The following is a 23,527-nucleotide window of genomic DNA, read 5'->3' as shown; positions in this document are numbered from 1 at the left end:
TTCTGAGCTGCTGTTCTGGCAGTCTGTGCAGTTTGTGAGGTGAACTTCCATGTAAAGCCTTCACCATGGATGGAGATTTACTGAAGTCTTCAGACATTTTTATATTAGAGGGAGGCATTTTGTCTGGTTTTCATATGTTAACACACTAACTCAAGCATGACATAATTTGTGTTCCTTAAAGATTAGATAGCATTTCTGTAGTTAGAGTTAAAAAAAAAAAAATCACAAAAATTCTTGATTTAAGGATTTTTTTAAAATCTAGTTGTGACAGTTGTATAAAGATGGTTTAAAGTCTGCACCATTCACAGCAGTGTAGGAGTCTGGTCACAGAGGAAGGACTTATGAAGTTCCTTTTTGCTCTCTCTGTTCCTCAGTGGAAAAATAAAATAGCTTATGAGCAGTTGGTCAGGCTGCAGTAGCCTGACTTCTGTAGAGTTAACTCAAGCTAAAGATTAACTGGCATATTGTTTATTTCATCTCTGAAGGTTGTAACTGTAAACTAAATGTCAAACTAACACAACTGCTGACTTTGATATTTTCTATGTATATTATTGGCATAAAAAAATGAAATATTTAAGTATGACAGCTGGACATGTCACCTGTGTTTTCCAGTGTTCACCATTCCAAAATTAGGCTCTGGATTTGTTTTTTTTTTTGATACTGAAACTTACGGAAATAGCTGGAATTTAACACACAACAGAAGTTTCTGAGGGAGAAGAAACTAGCAAACCTTAAAACTGTAGAGTGTGAACTGTAGATCTAGTTACCTTTTGGAAGCTAAATGTAGTTGAGGCCATTAATTCTGTGCCGACTTTCCTGCCTTTGGATCTTGAAACTCCTAGTAATTTAGAAATGTTGGTGCTTTCTGTTAGTGGAAAAAATGGTATGCTACTGTTTTGTACTGTGCGCTCGCTTTCAGCGTTTGCCTCAGGGTGTCAGAATGCCTTTGTAGGGTACCTTATCCTACAGGAAGGAAATTTAGTTTTGCTTTCTAAAGGTAGTAAGTGATTTTTTTGAAGAAGTGAACTCATCTTGGAAATTCCATTTTACTACATGGCAGGTTTTCTAGGTATACAGCATTTGACAGTACTTCATGCGTAATCAGCTGAGGTGCCTGGTGGCTGTTCTGTATTTGGCTTCCCACGTGTTTTCAAGTAACTCACAAGTGTTTGTGAATTCTGATTTTAAAATACCTGTTTTAGTTTCCTAGGGGTGGGAACTTTCTAAAGCAATTTAAGTATTTTCTCAGACTTCAAAAGCAAATCTAGTCTTAGATAAGCTTCCTAGCTTGCAGTGTTTTTATTTCATTTGGTACTGTAGAGTATGTTCAGCTTGAATGTTAGCTGTCAAGCAATTGGATCAGGTAAATGTCCTTTAGGTATATATAAAGTACTGTAGATAGCTGATTAAAAGAAATCATGTCTTGACATCATGGTAGGTAGCCCTAAATATGAGCTTCACACATGCAGCAGATGGTACTTAGTGTTGTTTATTTTAAGGGGGGAAGAAGTCCACAATGATTTTGATTAAGTCATTCAGACAAAGAAAAGGAGGAACAGCAGTTGGAGAAAATGTATAATTAAAAAAAAAATCACAGGATTCTGAATCATTGTTAGAGACCAAGAGGTTTAAAAAATGGTGATCTCACATCCATGCTTTTTAAAATCTGACATGGCTGCAGTTAACAGTCCTGTAGCGAGTGCCCTCAAAGGCAGGACTTTGTGCTTCAAGCACAGAGCTTTAATAACAGGGTTACAGAACTCCTGATCCAAACCAGATGATATCCAGACAGCTGAAGCTCAGTCAGAATGACTGTTATCGATAGACAAAAGACTGTGCAGACATGTCCTGGAAAATAAAAGCAATGAAATCGAATGGTTGTTAGGAATTGGGATGGAGGGAAGCTTTGGTTACCTTGTTTGCTTAAAGGGGCTGGGAAATCTCACTTTTCCTTGAAAGTCAGCAAATGTTTTCTAATAGCCTGTCTGTAAACAGGCATTGCACTTCTTGGGCTGAGGCTTTTTTTCTATCATTAAAGCTGAAAATTAAGGGTTCACCTTAAGTCATCTTTGAAGTGCTTCCGAAGTGGCAGTATTCTTATAAACTCCTGTTTATCGCTGTCATCCAGGTGTTCCTGACTCGGCCAGCATTGACTGAAACATGAGTGGCTGCTAGTCATGCATCATTATGGGCAGTATTGTTAGCAAATGAATTGTCCTCTTTTTTCATCAACTACCCAAAGTCTATTTTTAATAGGTGAGAAAGACGACTACTCAATGTAAAAGGCATGTGGTGGCAGCATGGACATTGTTGGCTAATTATTTGGTCTCTGTAACTAGTTCAATTTCAGTAGAAACTACTGTCAAGGACTGCCATGGGCTGTGTAGTCAGTCTTAATTGCCTTTTCTCAGCACATATGAAGATATTTCTTAAAAAAACCACCAGCTAGAATACAAGAATGGCACACAGTGTACTGGATTGCTTATGTTTTTGCTTGAAAAGTAAATGTGAGAAAAGATGCCTCTAATGAGGCTATCCTGAGATATAACTGTTTAAGGAAGAATAGAAATGAGAACATGTTGTACATCTTACGTTTCTGTAGTTCATGAGTCCAGGTGAGACAATTACAGAAAACTTGCACTTTTATTTGGGGTTTACAAGGATTTTAATGGAACCTGTGTTCATGGAACATCGGGAAACTGACCCAGAACATGGAAAAGATGGGTTAAAAGAATCATGCTACGTAGATTTGAAAAGTGGAGGAGGCAGTTGACTCAGTGGAAATGTTAAGAGGAGATGAATCTTGGAAACACTTAAATAGGGCAGTGTCTAATATTTTCATCCTCTGTGACTTTATTTTGATGATGATGTGAACAGTTTTCTTCTTTCCTGCAGCCCTCCTGATTTTAACTAGTAAAGCTAGTCACCTATAAGTCTTGGATTTTCAGGACTATCTGATTTAAAATTAGTTTTCTTATCCTAAGACTACCTGACTTACACTATTTTGACTTGCTCATTGTTGAATGCGTGATGGTAAGTTTTACATTGTGACAAAAATAAACAAACCCCAAGGATATTCTGCCAGCTCCTCAGCTGAGTCAACAGCTTTCCAAAATAGCTCTGATGGTGGCAGTAACCCCTTGAATATTGCTTTTTGTTTTAGTTAAGGAAAAGACCAAATGGAGATCTGTTAGCTTGTAATTGTCCCACAGCAGTTTACTATCTCAAGTCCTCTTGCGATGTGTTTGGATGAGCTCGTGGGCATATCAGCTTTTAAATTCTCAAGAAAAGCAGAAATGTCTTAATTTATGAAAGCTAAAAATATATTGGGAATCAACCTCTCTATACTTCTGAAAATTCTCTTCAAGGCTTAGGACGAACTTAAAATAACAATTTTATTTTTCACCACTTATTTTAGGTTGGATTAGACTGTTACTCATAATTATGGCATAAAGTGCTAGCTGTGTGTATTTCAGTTCTTTCAACTACTTCCCACTGACCATCGTGTTCAGCCTCTGGAAGCTAAAGAATGATTTAGAGAATGCTGTTGAACAGAAGCAATGCACAGGGAAGCATTCAGAGTGATTGTTCTGTTACTAGAGTTTTAAACTCTGCATTGCAAGACTATCTGCAGAAAGGAGCTCTTTATGTTCTGCTGTGGGATATAGGATTGGTAAAAATGATTCTGTTGAGATACCAAGTTGAAGAAAGTAAGGTTTTTAATACTTTATCGTTTGTATGTTGCTAATGGTTTCATACTTTGCTTTTCAGAGGGCAGATGATTTCAGGTGAAGACTGTGAATTTATTCAAAGATTTGAACAGAAAAGAAATCCAGAAGAGAAACAAGAGCTGTTGCAAACTGAAGGCAACCAAGTAATTTTCCTTTCTTTTTAGTGATATCTTTTCAGGGAAGGAGAATGGAAGGAAATTTTCATACCAACTCTATTTTAATGTTGATGATACAGTTAAGATGTTATGGAAGAAGTATAAAACTTGTATAAAAAATAACATTTTACTAAATACAGGATGGAGATTTTCCTAATCTTTCTTTCAAGAAAGCACCTTGCTGACTTTTGCTGGGGGAGTATTTATCTTGTTTGAAAGCCATAAAATGATTTGTAGAGGGTAATAATCAATGACAGAAAACTTTTCTTTGTTGTATAATGCCAAATGTATTCATCTCTTACTGCAATTGAATAAAATGTTGGGATGCTTAATGTGTAAAACTTAACTGCGAATTAATGAGGTTCTGTTTTGTATTATCAAAAGGAATGAACACAGTTGTTAATATTAATTTTAATGTCTTTTATTTTCTAGTGTGCTAAAACATTTATAAACTTGATGACTCACATCTCGAAGGAGCAGACGGTTCAGTACATTCTCACTATGGTTGATGATATGCTGCAAGTAGGTCAATAACCTCTTTTATTTTTAAGTCTTTAAAGGAATGTTTGTATGTTTACTTTGTCTAGTTCAAGTCTAGTGAATGTTAGTAGGTCTCGTTGTGCTTACGGGCTTTGACATTAGTACATGCCCTGTAGCTACAATATGCAGTGGGTGATACCATCTTCTGTGCTGTGCTTTACCCAACAGGTAAAGGCTCTCACTGGCCCACTCAAACAACTGCATTAGTTCTAGTTGGTTACAGAAAGTAGCTGGAAATAACCACTTACTTGATTCTGTCATGTTCAGCTAGATGCAGATGCTTTCTTGACTTTATGGTCGTGCACTGATGTTTCTGTATTCAGGGCCTTACCATGTTAAAGCAGTGACATGGGCGACACTCTTAAAGTTACATGACTTAAAGTTGTTCAGGCTTTAGGGTGATAGAGCAGAAAAGAGGTGTCAGTGCAAGTTTCTCTATGTACATTTGCTTTTGTTTGAATTTGGATGTCTTTTTCACTTCAGAAATTCTGCCTCAGTTTCTGAAAGGCTGTGCTGACTTTTGCAATGCTCTGTGACACTTCATTATTCAGACATGCCTTGCTGCTGGCAAAGAGGTCTTGTGTGCAGGTATCTGCTTCACATTCCCCTAGCGCTGCCTAGCCCTCCATGCTTCTGCTAGACAAGGCCGAAACAGGGCTTCTACTTTCTTTTGATCTTGTTCAGATAGTAAAATGCCGACAATGATACCTTATGGACCTTTTGTTGCACACTTCCAAGGTGCAAGGTTCTTGTTGGAGAGCAGGATATTTTTTGGCCACTAATTCTGTGACTGAATTTAGTGCAGGGCTCTGCAACTGGCAAGGACAGAAGAATCCACAGTAGTGGAAAGGAAGTCTCCTGTCTTCGCCTTAGTGGACTTAATTCAGTACATCCAAAACTTTAAGCAATAAATTGTTCATGGTGCCACTGATTCTCTCAGTGAAATTGTTTTGAGCAAGGATGCCTGCTGTACATTCATGAGATGAAGGAAGAATAACTGAAAGCCACCTTTAATGGCTGAAACTTCTAGAAGCTATCATAAGTAATAATATCCAGCTTTTGTCTGTGATAATGACCATCTGCGTCACTTCTGTTGTCTTTCAATCCTTTTTTTGTGAGGTTGTAAAAAATCATGTCAACTGTGCTTTGAGTGGGCTACAAGCCCAGCTGGCTGTCTAGGATTGTTCCAGCACTTCTACTCAGGGGTTTGGTTGTTGTTCTAAGGAGGATTTCTTTTGGAGGCTAATGTGGAAATTGCTTTCTGAGAACATCACCATTCTGTTTATGAAGATGGAAAGTGTTTGCATACTGGATCCCCAAGGAAACATTCATTTCTCTAATCATGTGCTAAATGCTTGGAACAATTTTTCTGAGTTAGTGACCCCATCACACTTCACAGTCTGTTCATTGTGAAATCTTTAAGAACCTGCAGAGTAGTTAGTGGAGGTAGCAGTACCACCCAAGTGAGCTTCATTTAGCATCTGGCATTTCTGAAAAAGGATAATTATTCAACTGTTGATGTGAATGTTTAGGATTTTCTTTTTATTGATCTATTCAGCTGCCTAGAAAGGTGCAGCACTATGTATTTCAGGGCCATCAGCTGTTCTCCAATCTTTCCTTCTGTCATTGTGCCTCACCTTAACAGCAAATGCCAGACTGATTTTCTGATTGACAGCGTGTTGAAGTCATTTCAGCTTTCCTGCTTCCAGACCCGTCTCCTTTGTAGTTGTATTGTAAACATTGATCTTAGTTTTGCTCTTTTTAGCTAGACTTTGTGTAGCACCAGTATAGATGCTAACAGTGACTTATTTGATCAAGCTGTCATTTTTCCTTAAACTAGTTATCACAGAGCTGAAGCTTTTTGTGAAGACTGTAAGTTCCTGAGGTCTTAGTCTTTTCTTTTATTCCACAGTTTGAACAATAGAAATTGATTTTTTGAGCTTTTTGATACATGCCATACAGAGTATTAAATGCTTGAACAGTGAATCACTGGAAGAGTTAGGAGTACCAGATAATTACTGACACCTGATCTTCCTCCCCAGGAAGTAAGCAAGGCAGAAATTTGCAGCCCAGTTGGTGCAGTAACATTGAAACTTTCAAGGAAGGGTTGGCTGCAACTATGATACTTGGTAAAATGCCGCTATTTGGATCTTGGATACATTCAGATCATCTTGTGTTTAATGGAAGGTACTCCAATAAGTGGACTTTTTCATCTGAATTTTCATCCGCGGTATTATTAAAAGGGTGCTGTACGAGTGGTAGAAAGCCCTTCAGTTAGTGGAGGTTGAAAAATTAAATTCATGGGATACTGCTCTCATGCAAGTTTCCTATTTACAGTGTCTTGAACAGTTTTGTCTTCCTTGATAGAAATTGTGTATTTGTTTGGAGTAGCTTGACTTCAAATGGGAGACATCTCTTTATAATAAAAGCTTACAATCCACCGGGCTAGATAATTTATGGAAGTGCTGAGGAAACACGGGAATCCATATGCTTCATTTTCTCTAAGAATATATTTCAGGCTCTTAGAGCTTCCCTCTCTTCAGGTTTGTGTGGCTGCTTCTCTGCTCTGCTTTAAGGTTATAGCTGCTTTGTGCAGCGGTTATTAGGTAAAATGCTAGAAACAGCTGTGCATGGTGCCCTAGTTCAGGTACTTGTGATATCCTGGGGTTCAGTGTAGAAGCTCTGCAGAGCAGACTTGAGGTGGCTCTGTCCTCTTGGTGCTCAGGCTGCCCAAGGTGAACCAGCTGCAGCTTTGGAACAGTTCGCTTCCCATTGAGAGAACGGAGAGGCAGGGCTAGCTTGCGCTTCTGGTTTTGTTCATAGAATGCACAGCCAGACTCAACAAAGGGGATTAGTGTGGAAATGACAGTATGTGAAAGACTTCCTGGATTTTATTCAAGCGTAATGAAAACTGGTATCATTTAACTAGTCTCTCATTCTGGTCGATCAAAAGTTTTACTGTAACAGGTGTTGGAGCACTGAGATACTGTTAGGGTTTCAAAGTTTAATTCCACCCTCCTCAAATCTCCAGCTTCAATGTCAGCATGCTGAAATGGACCGTATCTGCCAGTAACTGTCGAACTGAAAAATTTCCAGGGACTGTTACAATCCTGGATACACTCTGATAAAGTGTATTAACATATCAACATAATGATGAGCAAAAGTACCTGTCTTCTGTTGAATGCTCTTACAAGTCTCTGATCTTCTCCCCTCTCCCTATTTATACAGGAAAATCATCAGCGTGTTTGTATCTTCTTTGATTATGCAAAACGTGGTAAAAACACCGCATGGTCCTACTTTCTGCCGATGTTGAATCGACAAGATCTTTTCACTGTGCATATGGTAAGCTTCGAATGAATCCATCTCTGAAGATGGTAGAGAAAAATGCTGTTTATTTTCCTTTTGGAGATTTTGAAGTCTGCAAATTCATCTGCTGCCTGGACTTCAAAGTTTTCTAGTTGGAGTCTAGATGAGTCATTCTTAATATAAGCTGGACTTAACCACTTTTTAGAAGGAAAAGCTGTGTTGTTTGTTGATGTTTGGGTTTTTGGGGAGACTAGAGTAGATTTTAAAGACTCAGAAAAGAAAGGATTTTAGAGTTAGGCACAGTAAGGCATAACTAGAAAAGTAACTTTTGTAACAGCTTCCAGTCAATGCTCATCATCCTATATGAACATTAGAATTTAAGGTCTAATCCTGTGACAGGAAATCTTGCTGAACATTACTCTCTCAAATTATTATAACGCTGCTTGAAGTCTGTTTAAAATGGTTTGTAAGCATACTAGGGAGAAAACAGCAGCTGCTGTTGTAGTGGGTTTACCCTGGATGGCAGGAAAAAAGCCCCCACCCAGTTGCTTGTCCAGTCCCCCACAGTGGAATGGGAGAGAGAATTGGAATGGTGAAAGTGAGAGAACTCATGATTTGAGAGTAGGCAGTTTAGTAAGTGAAGGAGGCTTGGGGTGGTGGTGGTAGGGTAGCAACAAACAAAAATGGGGAAAAAAGGCGCCAAAAAACAAAACAACAAATGCTGCAAAAGCAGTCACTCACCACCAGCAGACTGATGTTCAGCCAGTCACTGAGCTACTTGGGGAACTGCCTCACTCCTCCTCAGCTTTCTTGCTGAGCATGATGTTTTATAGAATCACAGAATGGTTTGGGTTGGAAGGGACCTTAAAGATCACCTAGTTCCACCCCCCTGCTTCAGGCAGGGACACTTCCCGCTAGACCAGGTTGCTCAAAGCCCCATCCAACCTGGCCTTGAACACTTAACTCAGAACATATCCGTTTGAGTTCAGGTCAGCTGTCCTGGCTGTGTCCCTTCCCAGCCTCTGGCCCCTCTGCCCAGCCTACTTGTTGGGAATGCCAAGTGAGAAACAGAGGCATCCTTGGTGTTGTGCAAGCACTGTTTGGCAACGCCTAAAACACTGGTGTGTTATCAACTCTGTTTTGGTCACCATCCTAAAACAGGGCACCATATGGGCTGCTATGAAGAAAACTAAGTCCATTGCAGTACAGTGGAAAGGCGCCTGCAATAGTCTTCCCACTGCGTCATGGAGCTGTATGCAGGCAAACTAACACCTGCTTCAGTAATTTTTTGTTTAAACTGCTTCTTTATGTATAAGTTGGCTCAAGTATTTCTGCACGTATGCTGCAGGCTGTAGCATATAGTTACTTTGAAAATAATTCGAAAAGGCTGGCATAGAAATGCACTCCTCTGATCTGTTGTGTGTAGTCTTATGCTGTAGACTTAATGAAAACTTTTAGTCTGGCACCATTTTTATGTTTAAATTTCATTCTTAAATTCTACCTTTCCTTTTGGTTTTCTGCTTTTCTTTTTCTAGGTTGGAACCTTTTTCCATCTTGAAAATGACTTGCTTCAACTTAAGTACAAAATACATGGTTGCAAACTATTAAATTTGTGTTGACATTTGCATTAATCGCTTAAAGTAAGCGTGCTCATGTATGTCTTAGATCATTAAGTGTCTTACTGCTGGTGAATTTCTGACTTCAGTAGAATCCTACAGCCATAGCCCATTGATAGGCCCATTCTGAGTTCTTCTTTGGGGCTTTGTGAACTTCAGCAGCTACAGCTATCTGATAACCTTGTGAAAATGCACCAGTTACTAGGAAGTAGAAGCAAAAGAAAGCTGAAGAAACCAAGTTACTAGGCACAGAGGTAGAAACCTATCCGTTTTCCATGTAAGGGGCCATCCTTTACCTAAACTTGGTTTCTGGAGCTGGTAGGACTGTCCTCTAACACTGAAGACTGAAACTGTTAGATTTGAAAATCCATTCATTCCTTTCTCATTCATTCCTTTCTCTTTCAGGCTGCAAGAATTATTGCCAAACTGGCTGCTTGGGGGAGAGAACTTATGGAAGGCAGTGACTTGAATTACTATTTCAACTGGATTAAAACTCAGCTCAGTTCACAGGTAAAAAGCTACTTCTGTTTAAACTTTACAGTGACTTTAAATTTAGAAGTTTGAATTAAAAATTAAAAAATAAGGCTTTTTGCTTTTTCTGTTGGTTACCTTTCATTGTCTACTGGGCACTAAGAAAACGTGAGGGTTTTCTGTCTCCCTGCATTGTTTTGCTTCTCATAGCTCGTTTCTAGTAGGAAAAATCCCATGGCAACAGGAATTGAACATGGAAACTTTTTTCCAGTTTACTATAGTATGTCTTTTTGTAGTTGCCACTTGAAACTAAATAAATCCTGATTTATTTGGACAGAACTTGTATGGCATTACCTCAGTATGAACTGCTTCCTGCTGGCATGTCCTTCAGATATGAATCTTTCTCCTTTGCCTTCTGTTTTGAGATTTACCCACTTCTTCCCCTCAGTCCTTACCAAAACCTACTGATTGGTCATTCTCTAAGGTAGTGCCGAAACAAAGTAGATTACGGAGAAACATAATTCAGTATGTTTAGTAACAGTGTATTTTTGCATAGGTTTCCTAATTGTAGGTTTATTAAGAATTCGGTGTTTTTCTCTGGAAGAAGAATCTTAGTCAGAATTTCTTTCAGAAAGATTCAAGAGAAGAGCTTTCGAATGCTAAGATAAAGGTGGATAAAAGTCTTAAATCTATGCTTAAGCTAAAAAAAGGGAAAAAAAGAGAAACTCTGGTATGCCATGGTAAGCTACAAAAATATTCCTCTAGACATAATGGTGTGTGTGAGAAAGAAATACAATATATCATTCTAACATATTAAGCCGAAAAAGTATCTAATAAATTAACTTTTTATAACTAGAGGGATGGGAAGGTTGAGGTGGTGTTGGGAACAACCTTTCTGTAAGCATGAAGGACAGCTCTGATTTTACACTTTTTTTTTTCCTAGAAGTTACGTGGTACAGGTGGTTCTGTGGAAGCAGGAGCAGTCTCCACAAGTGATGTGAGTGTTTCTTTAAAGCTTGTCAATCTGCTGTTTAAGGCAGGTCATACCTGTTCCTTGGATTAAGGTGCAGAAGTGTTCTGGTATCAATAATAGAAAATGCTTCAAATGGAACTGTACAACAACAGAGTGCCAGGTGATGGCGCCAAGAAACAAAAGTATTTTTAAAATCACTGGTTTCACAGAAAATGCTGGCAGTGGAAGTATATATTTCCGAAGTTGGACTGGGTTGTGAAAACCGTAGATGTATCTGGCATCCTTATTGTTAAAACTTGAAGAAATGGTGCGCAAATTCGTTTAATATTTGAACAATACTGTCTCTTTAGCACCAGGCTGTCTGACTAGTAGAAGACAAAGCATGAAGCTTCTGGGTCTTGTAATGTGCAGAACAGCATCAGCTGTTAAAGCAAACATTGCCCCCACAAACTTCTGTAGCACGAAATTACAAGAGTGCTTTTGAAGCTATAAACTGTTCATATTTGAAGAGCCTGAATTCAGAGGAAAGTGGATTGTCCTTTTCTCATTGGTATTCATATATATTGAATTTCTTGTAGCTATAATGGGTATTGGGCTCCGAGATGAATCTAGGCAGTATAGCAAATGCAAGTGATGATAACACTTGATTTTCATCTTTGTTGTCACGCAGTGAGGCAGTTTATTTTGCCTTTTGAATGTGGAGTGGAATTCAGTGTGGTTTTTGTTCCTCTTGCAACCTGAAAGTGTTTGTAGTCTTTCAGAAGATTTAAATATGAGCCTGGAATTTGTTTCTTTTCTAAAAGCAGTCATAGCTGTAAAGCTGTAAAGCATTAGCTTCCTGTAGAGAAAAGCCTCTTAAATTACCACCTGACCAGGATTTAAAATAGTAAAGATGAAAGACTGCTATGTATGGCCATGGGTAGGGGGGAAATTACAGTCTGGGAGCGGTAGTTGAAGTATTTCAGTGTTTTGTGTTTAGGTCAGTGTCCCATACTGTTAGGTTTTGTTAGACTCTGTCATATGGCCATAGGACAGTGAATAGTTCTGTTGCACGCCATGCCACTTGTTACAGAGGTGTTAAGCTATTCCAGTTTGGTTAGAAATATGTGTTCATTGTGCTGTAGCACTGCATGGATGTACCACTGCAGGGTCCCAAAGCAGCAGAACTGATGGTACGAATACGTTCGAGGATAATTAAGTTGGGCATGTTTGGTGTTGACTTTGTTTCTGATTTCAGATCTTGCTTGTGTTGGGTTTCCAAGCAGGTCCTAACTAATTTATATCAGAGTAAATTAACGATGCAATTGTAACATTTTTAGATTGGGATTGATGTCTGGGACATAGGAAATTTCAGTTGTAATAATGTTGGAAGAGAATGATTTTACAATAGTTGCTTTAAGAAGTTCAGGAGTACACAGGTTGGTGATGCAGATAAATTAATACATTATTTGGGGCAGGAGTGTTTGTGTGTTTATACTATTTAATTTGCATGGAAGTCTGAGAGCAAATAGCTACCCAATGAAATAAATGTTTGATTTGGATCTAGGTGTTCTGGACTCACTTTTTATGAAAAGGTCTCAAAAATAAGGATGAATTCATTCTGTGACCCTCATCAGACATTGTTCTGTTTGTCTTTTATCTTATTTTCGTATGGGCTGGTCTAATTTATTTTTTCCAGTAAATGTTTGAAAGGTTTGACCTTGTGTTATGCGACTGATCTACCATGAGACTTTCAAGACACTTAATAAAGAAAAAGGCTTATAGGAAAAAATATTTTATCTGCAGCATGTCTGAGTGTTAGTGAAGATAGTACCAGAATCTGAGCACGAAGGGAGAATAAAATGCCACTTTTGTAATACATTGGGATCTTTCTTTTTACTGACCAAAAAACATTTTTGAATTTCAGCTGATCTTGTTACTACATGAAAAATATGTACATTTAGAGTTAGAAAGCTGTCTAATGATAAAGTCTGTGACAGTTCATAAAGGAATCTGGATGAAAATGGAATTCAGTGATGCATCTCACAGCATTTTTCTGAAGTGAAAGTTTTACGAGTTTTTCTTTTCTTGACGCAGTGTTATGTGCTAAGACTTCAATGAATATAGAAAAAATTAAAACGCAGGCTAAAGTTTGAGGATGGTTTTGTGTACTCATCTTCCTAATATTATCTTTTTTGTGTAAATGCACATCTCATTATGGTGAGCATGGTCCTTTGTGGCACGTGCGTAGGAAAACATAAAACTGTAATGGCATTGCTGCTGCTCTGAGTCGAGAGTGGAAATGGTAAGAAACCGAGCTCAGTTCCTTTGACTACAAAAGCCTCCAGCAGACTTAACCAGGCTCTATAAAAGTTTGCTGATTTATTTTCTGGTATGCTCTATAGAGTAGTAATTGATTCAGTTGATCAAATGGCTCTGGCACTATAATCAAACAGAAGGTAGCCTTCATACGTGCTAAAAGAAGGCATGTTCAAGTGAGCTATGAAAATCTACTGCTGGAATGGTAAAATGGCATTGCTTGCCTAACACTTCTTTCCTATTCAAAATGCTTCTGTTTGTATTTTACTTCCCGCCTTTCCTTTTCTTGTGCTTTTTTTGTTTAAATGCAGGCTTGGAAAGCATTGTAAGGGTGAGCCTTTTTTAACTCAGAAGTGTTGCTGAAGGAATGTGTATTGAAGTATGCCAGTAAAGCCCAGTTTGAAAAACTGAGCTTTAGCACTTGCCCACCTAACTCTTCTTGTAATAAGTGATGTGTTCTTCTTTTCACCCAGAGCTCCCAGTACGTGCAGTGCGTTGCTGGATGCCTGCAGCTGATGCTAAGGGTCAACGAATATCGCTTTGCATGGGTAGAAGCAGATGGGGTAAACTGGTGAGCATTTTTTTTACTTTATATGGATATACTTGACCTTACAATAGCATTTTCCCGAATGACTACTTTGGGAATAAAATTCTCTTGCAAAAGACAGCTTCTCTGTTGGAGTACAAAATGTATTTGTTTTCAAAAACTCATACAGTCAAACAGACAAATGAAACTGCAGATGTGGGTACCAATGTGAGGTCTTAATGCTGCTTTACTCTTCATGGAGTATACATAAATATCTGAAGGGTAATAGACCTGCTGTCTGCCTTCAACTGAAGATGCTTTGATTTTTTTTTTCACTTCTTACAACAAAAACTGAAGAAATGAATTTCTGCGAATTATTATTATCGTCTTTGTTTGGAATTATTTAATTTCAGCACGTTAGTGAAAGGAGAAACTAAGAAATATGTTCTAGAGCTAAGATCCTGTTTTTTTTTAATTTATTTTACATATGGCTTCAAATAGATCTTAGTTCAAATTCACTTCATAAATAGCTTTGCATGAGGCTAGGATGGTGTCAGTCATCTTTAAAAATTATAAATAACTTTTCTGTCTTGTATGTCTGTTTGGGACAGTGGCTATACGGTTTTAATTTTAAGAAAAAATAACATTGTACCCTGAGCTGGAGAAAAGTCAAAGTGGTCAGTGAAATTATTTTGGGAAGTCATTGGTGGTATGAAATTTGACAAGGGTAAAAGCTGGGTTCTGCACCTTGGATGGAGTAATGCCTGACACAGCTACAGGATAGGAAACACGTGGCTGGGGAGTAGCCCTGTGGAGGGGGACCTGGTGTGCTGGTCAACAGCAGGCTCAACGTGAGCCAGCAGTGTGCTTTAGCAGCCAGGAAGAAGGCAAACCTCATTTTGGGATGCGTTAAGTACAGAATGGCCACCCAGTCAGAAAGGCAATTCTTCCGCTATGTTTAGTGTTGATGCTGCCTCCCCTTGAATATTGTGTGCAGTTCTGGGCTCCACAATATAAAGGGATGTTCAGGTACTTGAAGCATCCAGAGGTGGGCAACAAAGCTGGTAAAAGGGATGGTAAAGGGCGTGTCCTGTTTGGAGGGGCTGGGGATGCTTGGATTGTCCTGTCCAGAGAAAAGGAGGACTAGAGGTCATCCCGCTGCTCCCTGCAGCTCCCTGAGGAGGGGAAGCAGAGGGAGGTGTCGGCCTCTGCTCCCTGGGAACTGATAACAGGATGTGTGGGGACGGCACAGAGCTGTGCCAGGGGAGGGTCCGACTGGACGTTAGAAAAAATGTCTTTACTGTGAGGGTGGTCAAACACTGGAAGGGGCTTCCTAGTGAGGAGGTGGATGCCTCATGCCTGTCAGTGTTCAAGAGGCATTTGGTTAATGCCCTTAATGATACGTTTTAACTTTAGGTTATGTCTGAAGAGGTCAGGCAGATGAACTAGATGATTCTTGTAAGTCCCTTTCAACTGAGCTATTCTAATTTTAAAATGAAAGGTCAAAAGATGCTTATGTGTGTCAAGATGATGCTACTGAAACAAATTTTTTCACTAAGGAAGCTGATACAATAAACTGTTGAGGTGTTACAGTAAGTCTACATTTCAAACTTGTTTGTTTCAATTTTGATAAGTTTCTGAAAGTAATTTTTAATTGGGTTAGCTTTTATTTGGAATGCACTTGTAAATTGGTTTTTAAATTTTCAAAAGTTCAGCTGAACGGACCTGTATAACTCTTTCTCAGAGGTCTTGTGATATCATTTCTTCTCTGACTGTTCTCTGTATGTGTGTCCTGTCCAAGATGTGTTACACCTATAAACTTTTTTCCGAAAACCCTCATGTTAACTAGTGATTACTTACAATTCAGACATTACATGGAGAAGTAGAATTACAGGAACAAATTCAATCCTTGTAGATTTTTGTTCTGCCTTTCTATTCTCATTTCCTAACTGAAAAAACACCTGTGTTTCTCCTGGAATGACGTATGATGTTCTAAACTTGCCACTGGAAAAAGAATCTCAGTAAACTTGAAGGTGGATACAGTACCACAGTAGTTCAAATTGGAAAAGCTTCTTTATGGCTGCATGGCTGAGGAGGAAATATATTTCTTTTTAAAAGATGGCTCTCTGAACAAGCTGCTTGTGCAATGATAAATACTGGTGCAGGATACTGTGGAGTGGGTTGCATACTCATCTCAGCAGCTCTTTCCAATAAGTTCCTGTTAGACATTTATTTTCATGTTTCTGTGCAGAACAATACAACGTATGCAGTTAATTAAAAATCAAATTACACTTCTGTTAATTTTTCAGTATCATGGGAGTCTTGAGCAACAAATGTGGGTTCCAGCTCCAGTATCAGATGATTTTCTGCGTGTGGCTGTTGGCATTCAGCCCTCAAATGTGTGAATATCTCCGTCGGTATAATATTGTTCCAGTGCTATCGGATATTCTTCAGGAGTCAGTCAAAGAGAAAGTGACTAGAATCATCCTTGCAGCATTTCGGGTAAGTGTCTTTTGACTGCAGTCTCACTGTTCTCTCAGGTGAGCAGATGTTAGATGCTGCTGATGCACAGCTGTTTCCATTAGGCATTAGGTATCCTGGAATGAAAGCTTAATTGTCCCTTTTTTTGTGTGTGAGCTGAGTTTTGCCGCAGGTAATAGACATGCTACTGCAGGTAATATCTATTGTTCAGCCTCTTAAAATGAGGTTGGTAAAAATCTTCTTAGTGAAGGCTACTTGAGTTCAAGATACTTTTTTCTGCTGGTCCTAGTCTAAAAGACTGGAGTTTATTAATATCTGATACGTTTCTGCCTTATGAAGCAATTAAAATTAATTAAAATGTTTTAATATATTTTAATCAGGTATCTCTGACTTGAATTCTATCTCCTAGTCCAAAAATTTTGTCTTGGTTACTCTGTCAAGATGAATGAGGATTTGTTGAAGACAAATTTGGATGAGGAGAGGGTAGTTGTTGCTTACTGACTTGCTGATCAGCTGTAACTAGCTGTGTGAAGGTGCTTAATCTGTGACTTAGATGGTCTCTCTAACCAAAAGCATCTGTCACTTTGAAAAACTGGATAAGGCAGATTATAAGAACATGATTTTTATCCTATTAAAGGAGGTCAGTGATGTGAGGTATCCAGTACGACTATTCTTACTGTATTCATCTCTTTAGATGTTCTAGTGTGCTTTAGGGTCTTGATGCTAGGATTAAGCAGGGAGCTACAGCAAGACAATTTAAAAAAAAAAAAAAAAAAGTTGAGGGACTCAGCAGCTCATTTTCAACTTCTTCCAATTCTTGAAGTCGTAAACAGGAGAAAAAAACTTCTAGTTCTTAGGGTTAGTGTATCTTTGCAAGACAAAAATCAAGACAAGCTTTTTTAATAAATAAAGGCTGAGGAAGAATAAGATGGTTCTGTTACGGGCTTCAGGGAAACTTGGCTGTTTTCTTTTTCCCAACATTGAAGATAAGTGGTGGCATGAGAATGAGGTTTTAAACTGGCAGCCAGGAAATATAGATTAGAAATTGGACATCAGAGCTGTGAATTCTGAAGCAAAGTTAAAATAGGTGGTGGAGGCAAAATAGACCTTTTTCTGTGTGACAAGTTGCAGTATTAGTTTTGGGGGTTGTGGGTGTGATCTGTATAAAGAAGTAGGCTTGATAATTCTCCAAATCATGCCTGCTGTCTGTACTTTACTGAAGGCATGGCGTGAGGCTTAATGACTTGCATATATTTTCTTTACTGTCTGACTTCTAATTTGTTCTGGTTTACCTCTTTGGTTAGTTAGTTATATGAAGTATGTAATTGTTTTTTCTGTAAAGCAACTGTCTACGTTACATCAATTACTTTCTCTATTTACCTATTAAAATGTTTCCCTCATTTTTTTATTTCTTTGATTTCATTGCATTTTATGCCCCTCTTGTAGCTGTGACTCATTTTGTACCATAAAACTTATCAGTGAATAGTTCAGTGATCCATTCTACTTAGTCATATGTTTGTATTTTCCTAATACATCCTTTCAATTTCACTATAAAAAGCTTGAATACCTCTCTTTGGTATGAGTTATGTAATAGTATTTGCAGTAGCTGTCTATATATCTCTTTGAAAACCTTATATACCTGCTCCTTAAAAGACACATTTTAAGTTCAAGATCCATGATTTGTTCTTTTGTTAGCACTTACAACTCAAAGTAGGTAATTTAGCATTACTTTGCGTAAATTACCTTCTCTTGCTGAAATAGAAATGCATCTTTTTCCATACATTAATGGCCACATACAATTAACTTTAAAAGCAGTAATATGACCTACTAAAATTTGCCTATTGAAAGTAATTCTTTGCAGTGTAGTACCTTACTAATAACTTAAGTATAGGGGTTCTGTGATATAACAAGAGTGATGCAGTCTAATTTCTTCTGTGTGATTGCATAGCTTATTTCTGGTAGGTGTTATGGCTTATTTATATGGACGCATGTTCTGTCTGCTAAGGACAGCATCTTTTACATGGAATTTATCTTTTATTAGAAAGTGTAGGTAGCTCTGAACAATGTAATTTGAAGCTGATTGAGTAGAAATGTAATGAATAAGTGACAGTGGAACTTGACTATTACATTCTGTGCTTCTAATTCCAGTCTTACCAATAAGCATCTCTTTGAATAAAAATACCTAGTCGGAATGTTCCCAATATCAAAAGAAGCTGATCTAATCCAGATGCTAGCTTTTTAGATAGAAAGATGACTTTTTTTTAAAGGCTTTCCTGCTCTGTACTGGTGTTGCACCAAAAGCTAAAATTATAATTCCAGATAAAATCAATTGTTTATGGCAGAAGCTCTGGGATTTGGGGTACTTAAGTGTGCCCTTTTTCTTTGAATAGTCTTTCTAGTCAGCCCTACTTAACATGGAAAATGATAAAAACAGGTGAATTAATGCTTTCTTAAGGTAGCATACCATCTAGGAGGAAAAGGGTCTGAGTGACCCAAGCTTGAATGCAGTGGTACTTGTGCTTTTCATCTTGCATGATTGCATTACGTTTACCTTGCAAGCTAGACCCCAGTCTTTTTGTTTGAAATTCTTCTTGGTCTGCCACAGTGACACACATGAATACTCCTCCTGTGTAGCAAGGTCAGCCCATGGCAGTTGACACCGCTAAATGTAGGTGTAAAGTAGCTATTGTTTGGTCAAGTCGTACTTCTTTGGAGACATTATTTCAGGAATGGCTCAATTCTGCCTAATGGTCACTTATTTTAATAAATTGTTCCAATAAGAATTTCTCAATGATGCTAGTCTGTCAAAACAGTCTGTCCTTAAAAACAAAAAACAACCTTTTATTTTCCTAGAATTTGCTAGAGAAATCGACTGAGAGAGAAACTCGCCAAGAGTATGCTCTTGCCATGATTCAGTGTAAAGTCTTAAAACAGCTAGAGAATTTGGATCAGCAGAAATACGATGACGAAGACATAAGTGAAGATATCAAGTTTCTACTGGACAAGCTTGGTGAGAGTGTGCAAGACCTTAGGTATGTTTTAAGTATGAACTTCTCAAAAAGTGTAATTACATGGATGTTGGTAAAACTTTTTTCTGTAAAGCTGTGTAATATATGGAATTATGATACTTAAATGATAGCTGATACAGAATGTACAGAGATGCTGGTTATATATAAAAGTTTCCTATTCAAAGTGAATGTATGCTGGCTGAATAGAAAATAAATCTTCACTTCTGGATATATTATCTTCATAACTGATAATTATGTGAAAACAACTTCAGAAGGGAGTTTATAGGAGTTCAAGTCTAAGCTAAAGACTAATTAGCATACATCTTGCTGTCCAGGTTAACTCAAGTTTTTGCTAGTGCTTACCTAGTTCTCGCTTTTGTGTGTAAACTGAACTGCATTGTAGTTGCCATCAGAAGTTTGATTCTATGAAAGACAGGCACCAGGATCCTTGATTAGGGAAGTTAAAACCTAGAAACCATGCAAAACAGCTGACAAATTCCCGAAAACACATAGGGTTGTGTGTTTTCTTTCTTCAGGATTCCTGTTTTGGAGTGGATGGAGGGATTATGTTTTGAAGATATTTTTCTCTTACCTTTCATGCCTTTTTGTATTTTTCAGCTGAACTCTGAGACAGAGAGCAGTTCTCATGTGCTGCTGAGAGCAGTCTTCCGATTGTGTTAAATGTATCATAACAAATGGTGCTCCAACTCTGTCTTGCTAGGCACAGGCTTTGGCGTATGGTTCAGACTCCATTTGTGGAAACATAGCCAGTATTTCATTCAGGTCTCTTGTTCTGCAGCTCCTTCGATGAGTACAGTTCTGAGCTCAAGTCGGGAAGGCTGGAGTGGAGTCCTGTACACAAGTCTGAGAAGTTTTGGCGGGAGAACGCTGTAAGATTAAATGAGAAGAACTATGAACTACTCAAGTAGGTTTTCAAGTCTTGAATCATAATTCTTTAATATTTTCAGTATTGAGGTGAGCCTGTATTTAATACTTTACTTCAATGTGAACATGTAGAATGAGAGCAAGTCAGATCATCTTGCTGTTGTTAGAATGGATGGTCCTTACTAAGTACTTCATTTTTTACTTTCTTTTTCAAAAGCTGAATTGTTTATTTGCTTTTACTGGTCATAATGTATTGATGATAGAGGGAATATCTCTAGCTTAATCTAGCTGCAGATGTGTACAGTTGAATCTTTTTATTGCTTTCATTTGAAAAACATCTATACTAATTGACATATGGTAAAAACATTTTTAATTACGTTTATCTTAATTTTGTGTTGTCTTGTCATTGATCTGAGCAACGAGCTTTTTTCTTCAGTAGTTGGGGGTTGAAAGTGGTACTATTTCATGTAAAAACAAAGTTACTGAGATATATCCAGTCTGTTTTTACTTGGGACAAAGTTTGGTGTAAGTTTGTTAGATGAAGTGAAGCTGAAGCTTAAGTTTATTGTTCTTATTGGGGTCAAGGACTTATTTGCTGACTTCTGGAAGTATGCACTCAAAAGATGTCTGGGTTTTAATCTGCTGTGAGAGGTGTTAGTTGTCTACGTTGTCATCAACTGATAGTATGTGGCGATCTCTCTGGTATTCACTAATAAGTGCAAGACCTAACAGCAAGCAGGAGGTCAAGTGAAATATGCGTGATGTTGGAAGATAGTGAACATACTGAGCTTGAACTTCGGGTGCATTTCAGTTTGCACTGAGGCTTCATCAAGCCCAGTCTGATAAGTTACTTTGAGGGCACTTTCTTAGATGTTTAGTATTACAGACAAAAAATTTAGCTGCTGCCAACTGCAACATGTATATAATGCTGGGACTTAGTATTTCCTGTAGTAACTGCAATACTTCTCTCTGTTCTTCTCTCCAGATTTTGGGATGGTTTAGTTAGATGTATTGTGCTTGTGTTAACATAAAGACAGTGATCTACAATTTAAAAAAAAAAAAAACAACTGAAAAACAACAGCAAAAACAAACAATAACAAAAGAAATGTGGAGAGATTCTTGTATCTAAGAATCCCTCATGTTGTAAGGCAAACAATCCTCCTTTTACTACAAGCCCCATCATTTTATTTTGCCTTACCTGCCATCTTACTCTCTTTCTAACTCTTAATAAACTTACTGTTGAACTTACTGTTCTTTTTGCCTTCCACCATGACTGACTTCTTAAGCAAGTGATGCTGGACTTTTTTGAAATTTAGTAAATGCTTTTAATAATTCTGTTAATGCAGGCCAGGTCTCTGTTGTTTTAAATGCAACTACATATTTGAAGGAAGTTCTGCTTTACTGTTTGTGTGACTAGTAGTGTCATTTTTGTTTGCCAGCTTTATGATTTAATCAGTTTGGGGGGGTTGTGGGGGGGAGCTACAAAAAAATCAAAACAAACTGGGACTTGTTTGTTTCCTAGAATCCTGACAAAACTTCTGGAGGTTTCTGATGATCCACAAGTGCTGGCTGTAGCTGCTCATGATGTGGGGGAATATGTGCGACACTATCCCCGTGGGAAACGGTAAGAAAAATGCCGATATGCTTAACACTTGGCTACTATATACTTTACCTGATTTTTTTTTCTAATTTATATTAAAATATGCCACATAGGGATTGCAGGTGATGACTTAAGTGTAATTCATTGGGAAGGTGTTACAGATAGGTTCCCTCCACTGTTAAGGGATGCTAAAACATATGAAGTCGAAGACCTAGTTTGTGTTTTCCTATGTCTAAAGCAATCTTGAATAAGTTTTTCAGACTAAAGCAGCAGATGCGCATGGGAAGAAATTAGAATAGCTATTTAATCATCATAGTTGTTTTGCCCTCAGTAACTGTTGGACTATAAATATTGCACTTACAATAATGATGGGTTATTTCCACAAGGATTAAGTCTATTTTGTGACTTAAAACCATCAAAAAGATTTTTGTCACAAACAATTGGCATTGTAACTTCAGTGGTGTTAGCACAGACTCAGTTGTCATGTTATTTTTACCGTGTCTTCATTTGCCTATACAAATAAAAAATTTTAATTGAAAATGTTGATGTATTTAAACCTGAATTCTAGTCAAAATATACAGACACTACTGTATTTGCTTTGCTTTATTTTAAAACTCTGTGAGCAAAGAAATTACTTGCTGAATAATTGCATCTCTAAAGAAAAGAGACTACTGAAGCAGAAAGTGACCTTTCAGTTTTGTAGAAATCATGCTCATCAGTCACCAAGGGGACGTGTGACTTAATTTCTGTAGCAATGAAGCTGTCAGGTTTTGGTTTCTGCATAGGATTTAACAGGGAAGATGGCATGGTTTTCTAGGCATGTTGGAAATGGCATGAACATTTCTTGTGTAGACTGCTATCTTGACATTAGCAGAATCATGAAGACCAGACTGCAGCTTGATGCCATACGCTCGAAAGACTTGCTCAAAGACTCACAGACTTTGTATAAGCAACTTGAACTGAAGGTATTTTTAGATAATTGGAACAAACTGTGTCTACTAAGAAAAATCAGGTGTTCGGTATTCCACTTACACTGAGAAGTGCTGTGTATTTGCTGATTAGCTTCTGTGTCTTCCAAAAGAGATTTATGACAAGTGGTGTTGGAGTGGAGGCAATATATCTTCTAAGGTGGAAACACTGCTGCCTGCAAGGAGGCAAAGCTGGAGGATTAGTACTGAATATTCCTGTTTCAAGCTGCCCTGTCTGAAGCAATTTTATTAGATAGCTGCATAATCCTTAAGCAGCTTGCATGCATATTCAAGTGTAGTATAATGCTTGGTCTAGTACAGCCGCGCAGTTGCTGGACTGAAGCTATGAAGTCAAACGAGTGGATGAACAGAACCTGTATCTCTGCTTCTGGTTGGGAAAAAGTACTCCTGGTGGGACCTCAGCTCTGCTCAGCTGCTATACTACCTTCCTCCCGGGCTGGTAAACCTATTCAGAAGTGTATCCTCCTTCAAAAGGAGTGATCACTGGCAAATGACAGGTGTCCTCAATACCATTCTAACCCACATTCTTTTATCATGTTATAATACTTCTATTGTTTTCTACATACAGACCTAGATTATTTAGGTTTGTGTTCTGAAGGACAAACTAAAATGCCTGTTTCTTTTAAGGAATTTCACTGTAATCCAACGAGTTCACGTTAAACAATTTTAGGGCTAAAAGCTTAAAATACCAAAGGACTGTGTGTCAGTTCTCATTGAAAAGTCCATTTCTTAGCATAGTGGTATTTGGTATATAGCTATTTACTGCTCCCATGCTTGGTTGGCATTTCACACTTTCATTGTGTGACTCACTGGGAGAATGGATGCTCTTCAGTGGTTTAGAAGAGAGAATTCAAACGTCTTAAATAATTTTTTCTTCTAAGTGTTTAACCTTATCTCTTAAATGGATCCTCTTTAAGCCTTTGAAGGTTGAAGTGGATGATTAAATCC

At 38.0% G+C, this 23,527-nt stretch overlaps 1 protein-coding gene across 1 annotated transcript in view; it reads left to right on the top strand.

Moving 5' to 3' along the window:
* ATP6V1H (ATPase H+ transporting V1 subunit H) overlaps nucleotides 1-23,527 on the top strand; it is a 39,415-nt gene that overhangs the window by 3,541 nt on the left and 12,347 nt on the right. Inside the window, exons 3-12 of the mRNA XM_035553269.2 lie at nucleotides 3,772-3,874; nucleotides 4,319-4,408; nucleotides 7,655-7,768; nucleotides 9,754-9,858; nucleotides 10,763-10,816; nucleotides 13,564-13,661; nucleotides 15,926-16,118; nucleotides 18,951-19,129; nucleotides 19,905-20,030; nucleotides 21,513-21,614. Coding sequence (XP_035409162.1) covers nucleotides 3,772-3,874; nucleotides 4,319-4,408; nucleotides 7,655-7,768; nucleotides 9,754-9,858; nucleotides 10,763-10,816; nucleotides 13,564-13,661; nucleotides 15,926-16,118; nucleotides 18,951-19,129; nucleotides 19,905-20,030; nucleotides 21,513-21,614 — 1,164 coding nt within the window. The remainder of the gene's footprint in view (nucleotides 1-3,771; nucleotides 3,875-4,318; nucleotides 4,409-7,654; nucleotides 7,769-9,753; nucleotides 9,859-10,762; nucleotides 10,817-13,563; nucleotides 13,662-15,925; nucleotides 16,119-18,950; nucleotides 19,130-19,904; nucleotides 20,031-21,512; nucleotides 21,615-23,527) is intronic.

This window comes from Cygnus atratus, chromosome 2 (genome assembly GCF_013377495.2).
Source record: "Cygnus atratus isolate AKBS03 ecotype Queensland, Australia chromosome 2, CAtr_DNAZoo_HiC_assembly, whole genome shotgun sequence".
Classification (NCBI taxonomy): Eukaryota; Metazoa; Chordata; class Aves; order Anseriformes; family Anatidae; genus Cygnus; species Cygnus atratus.
This window is presented reverse-complemented; position numbering and strand designations above follow the sequence as displayed.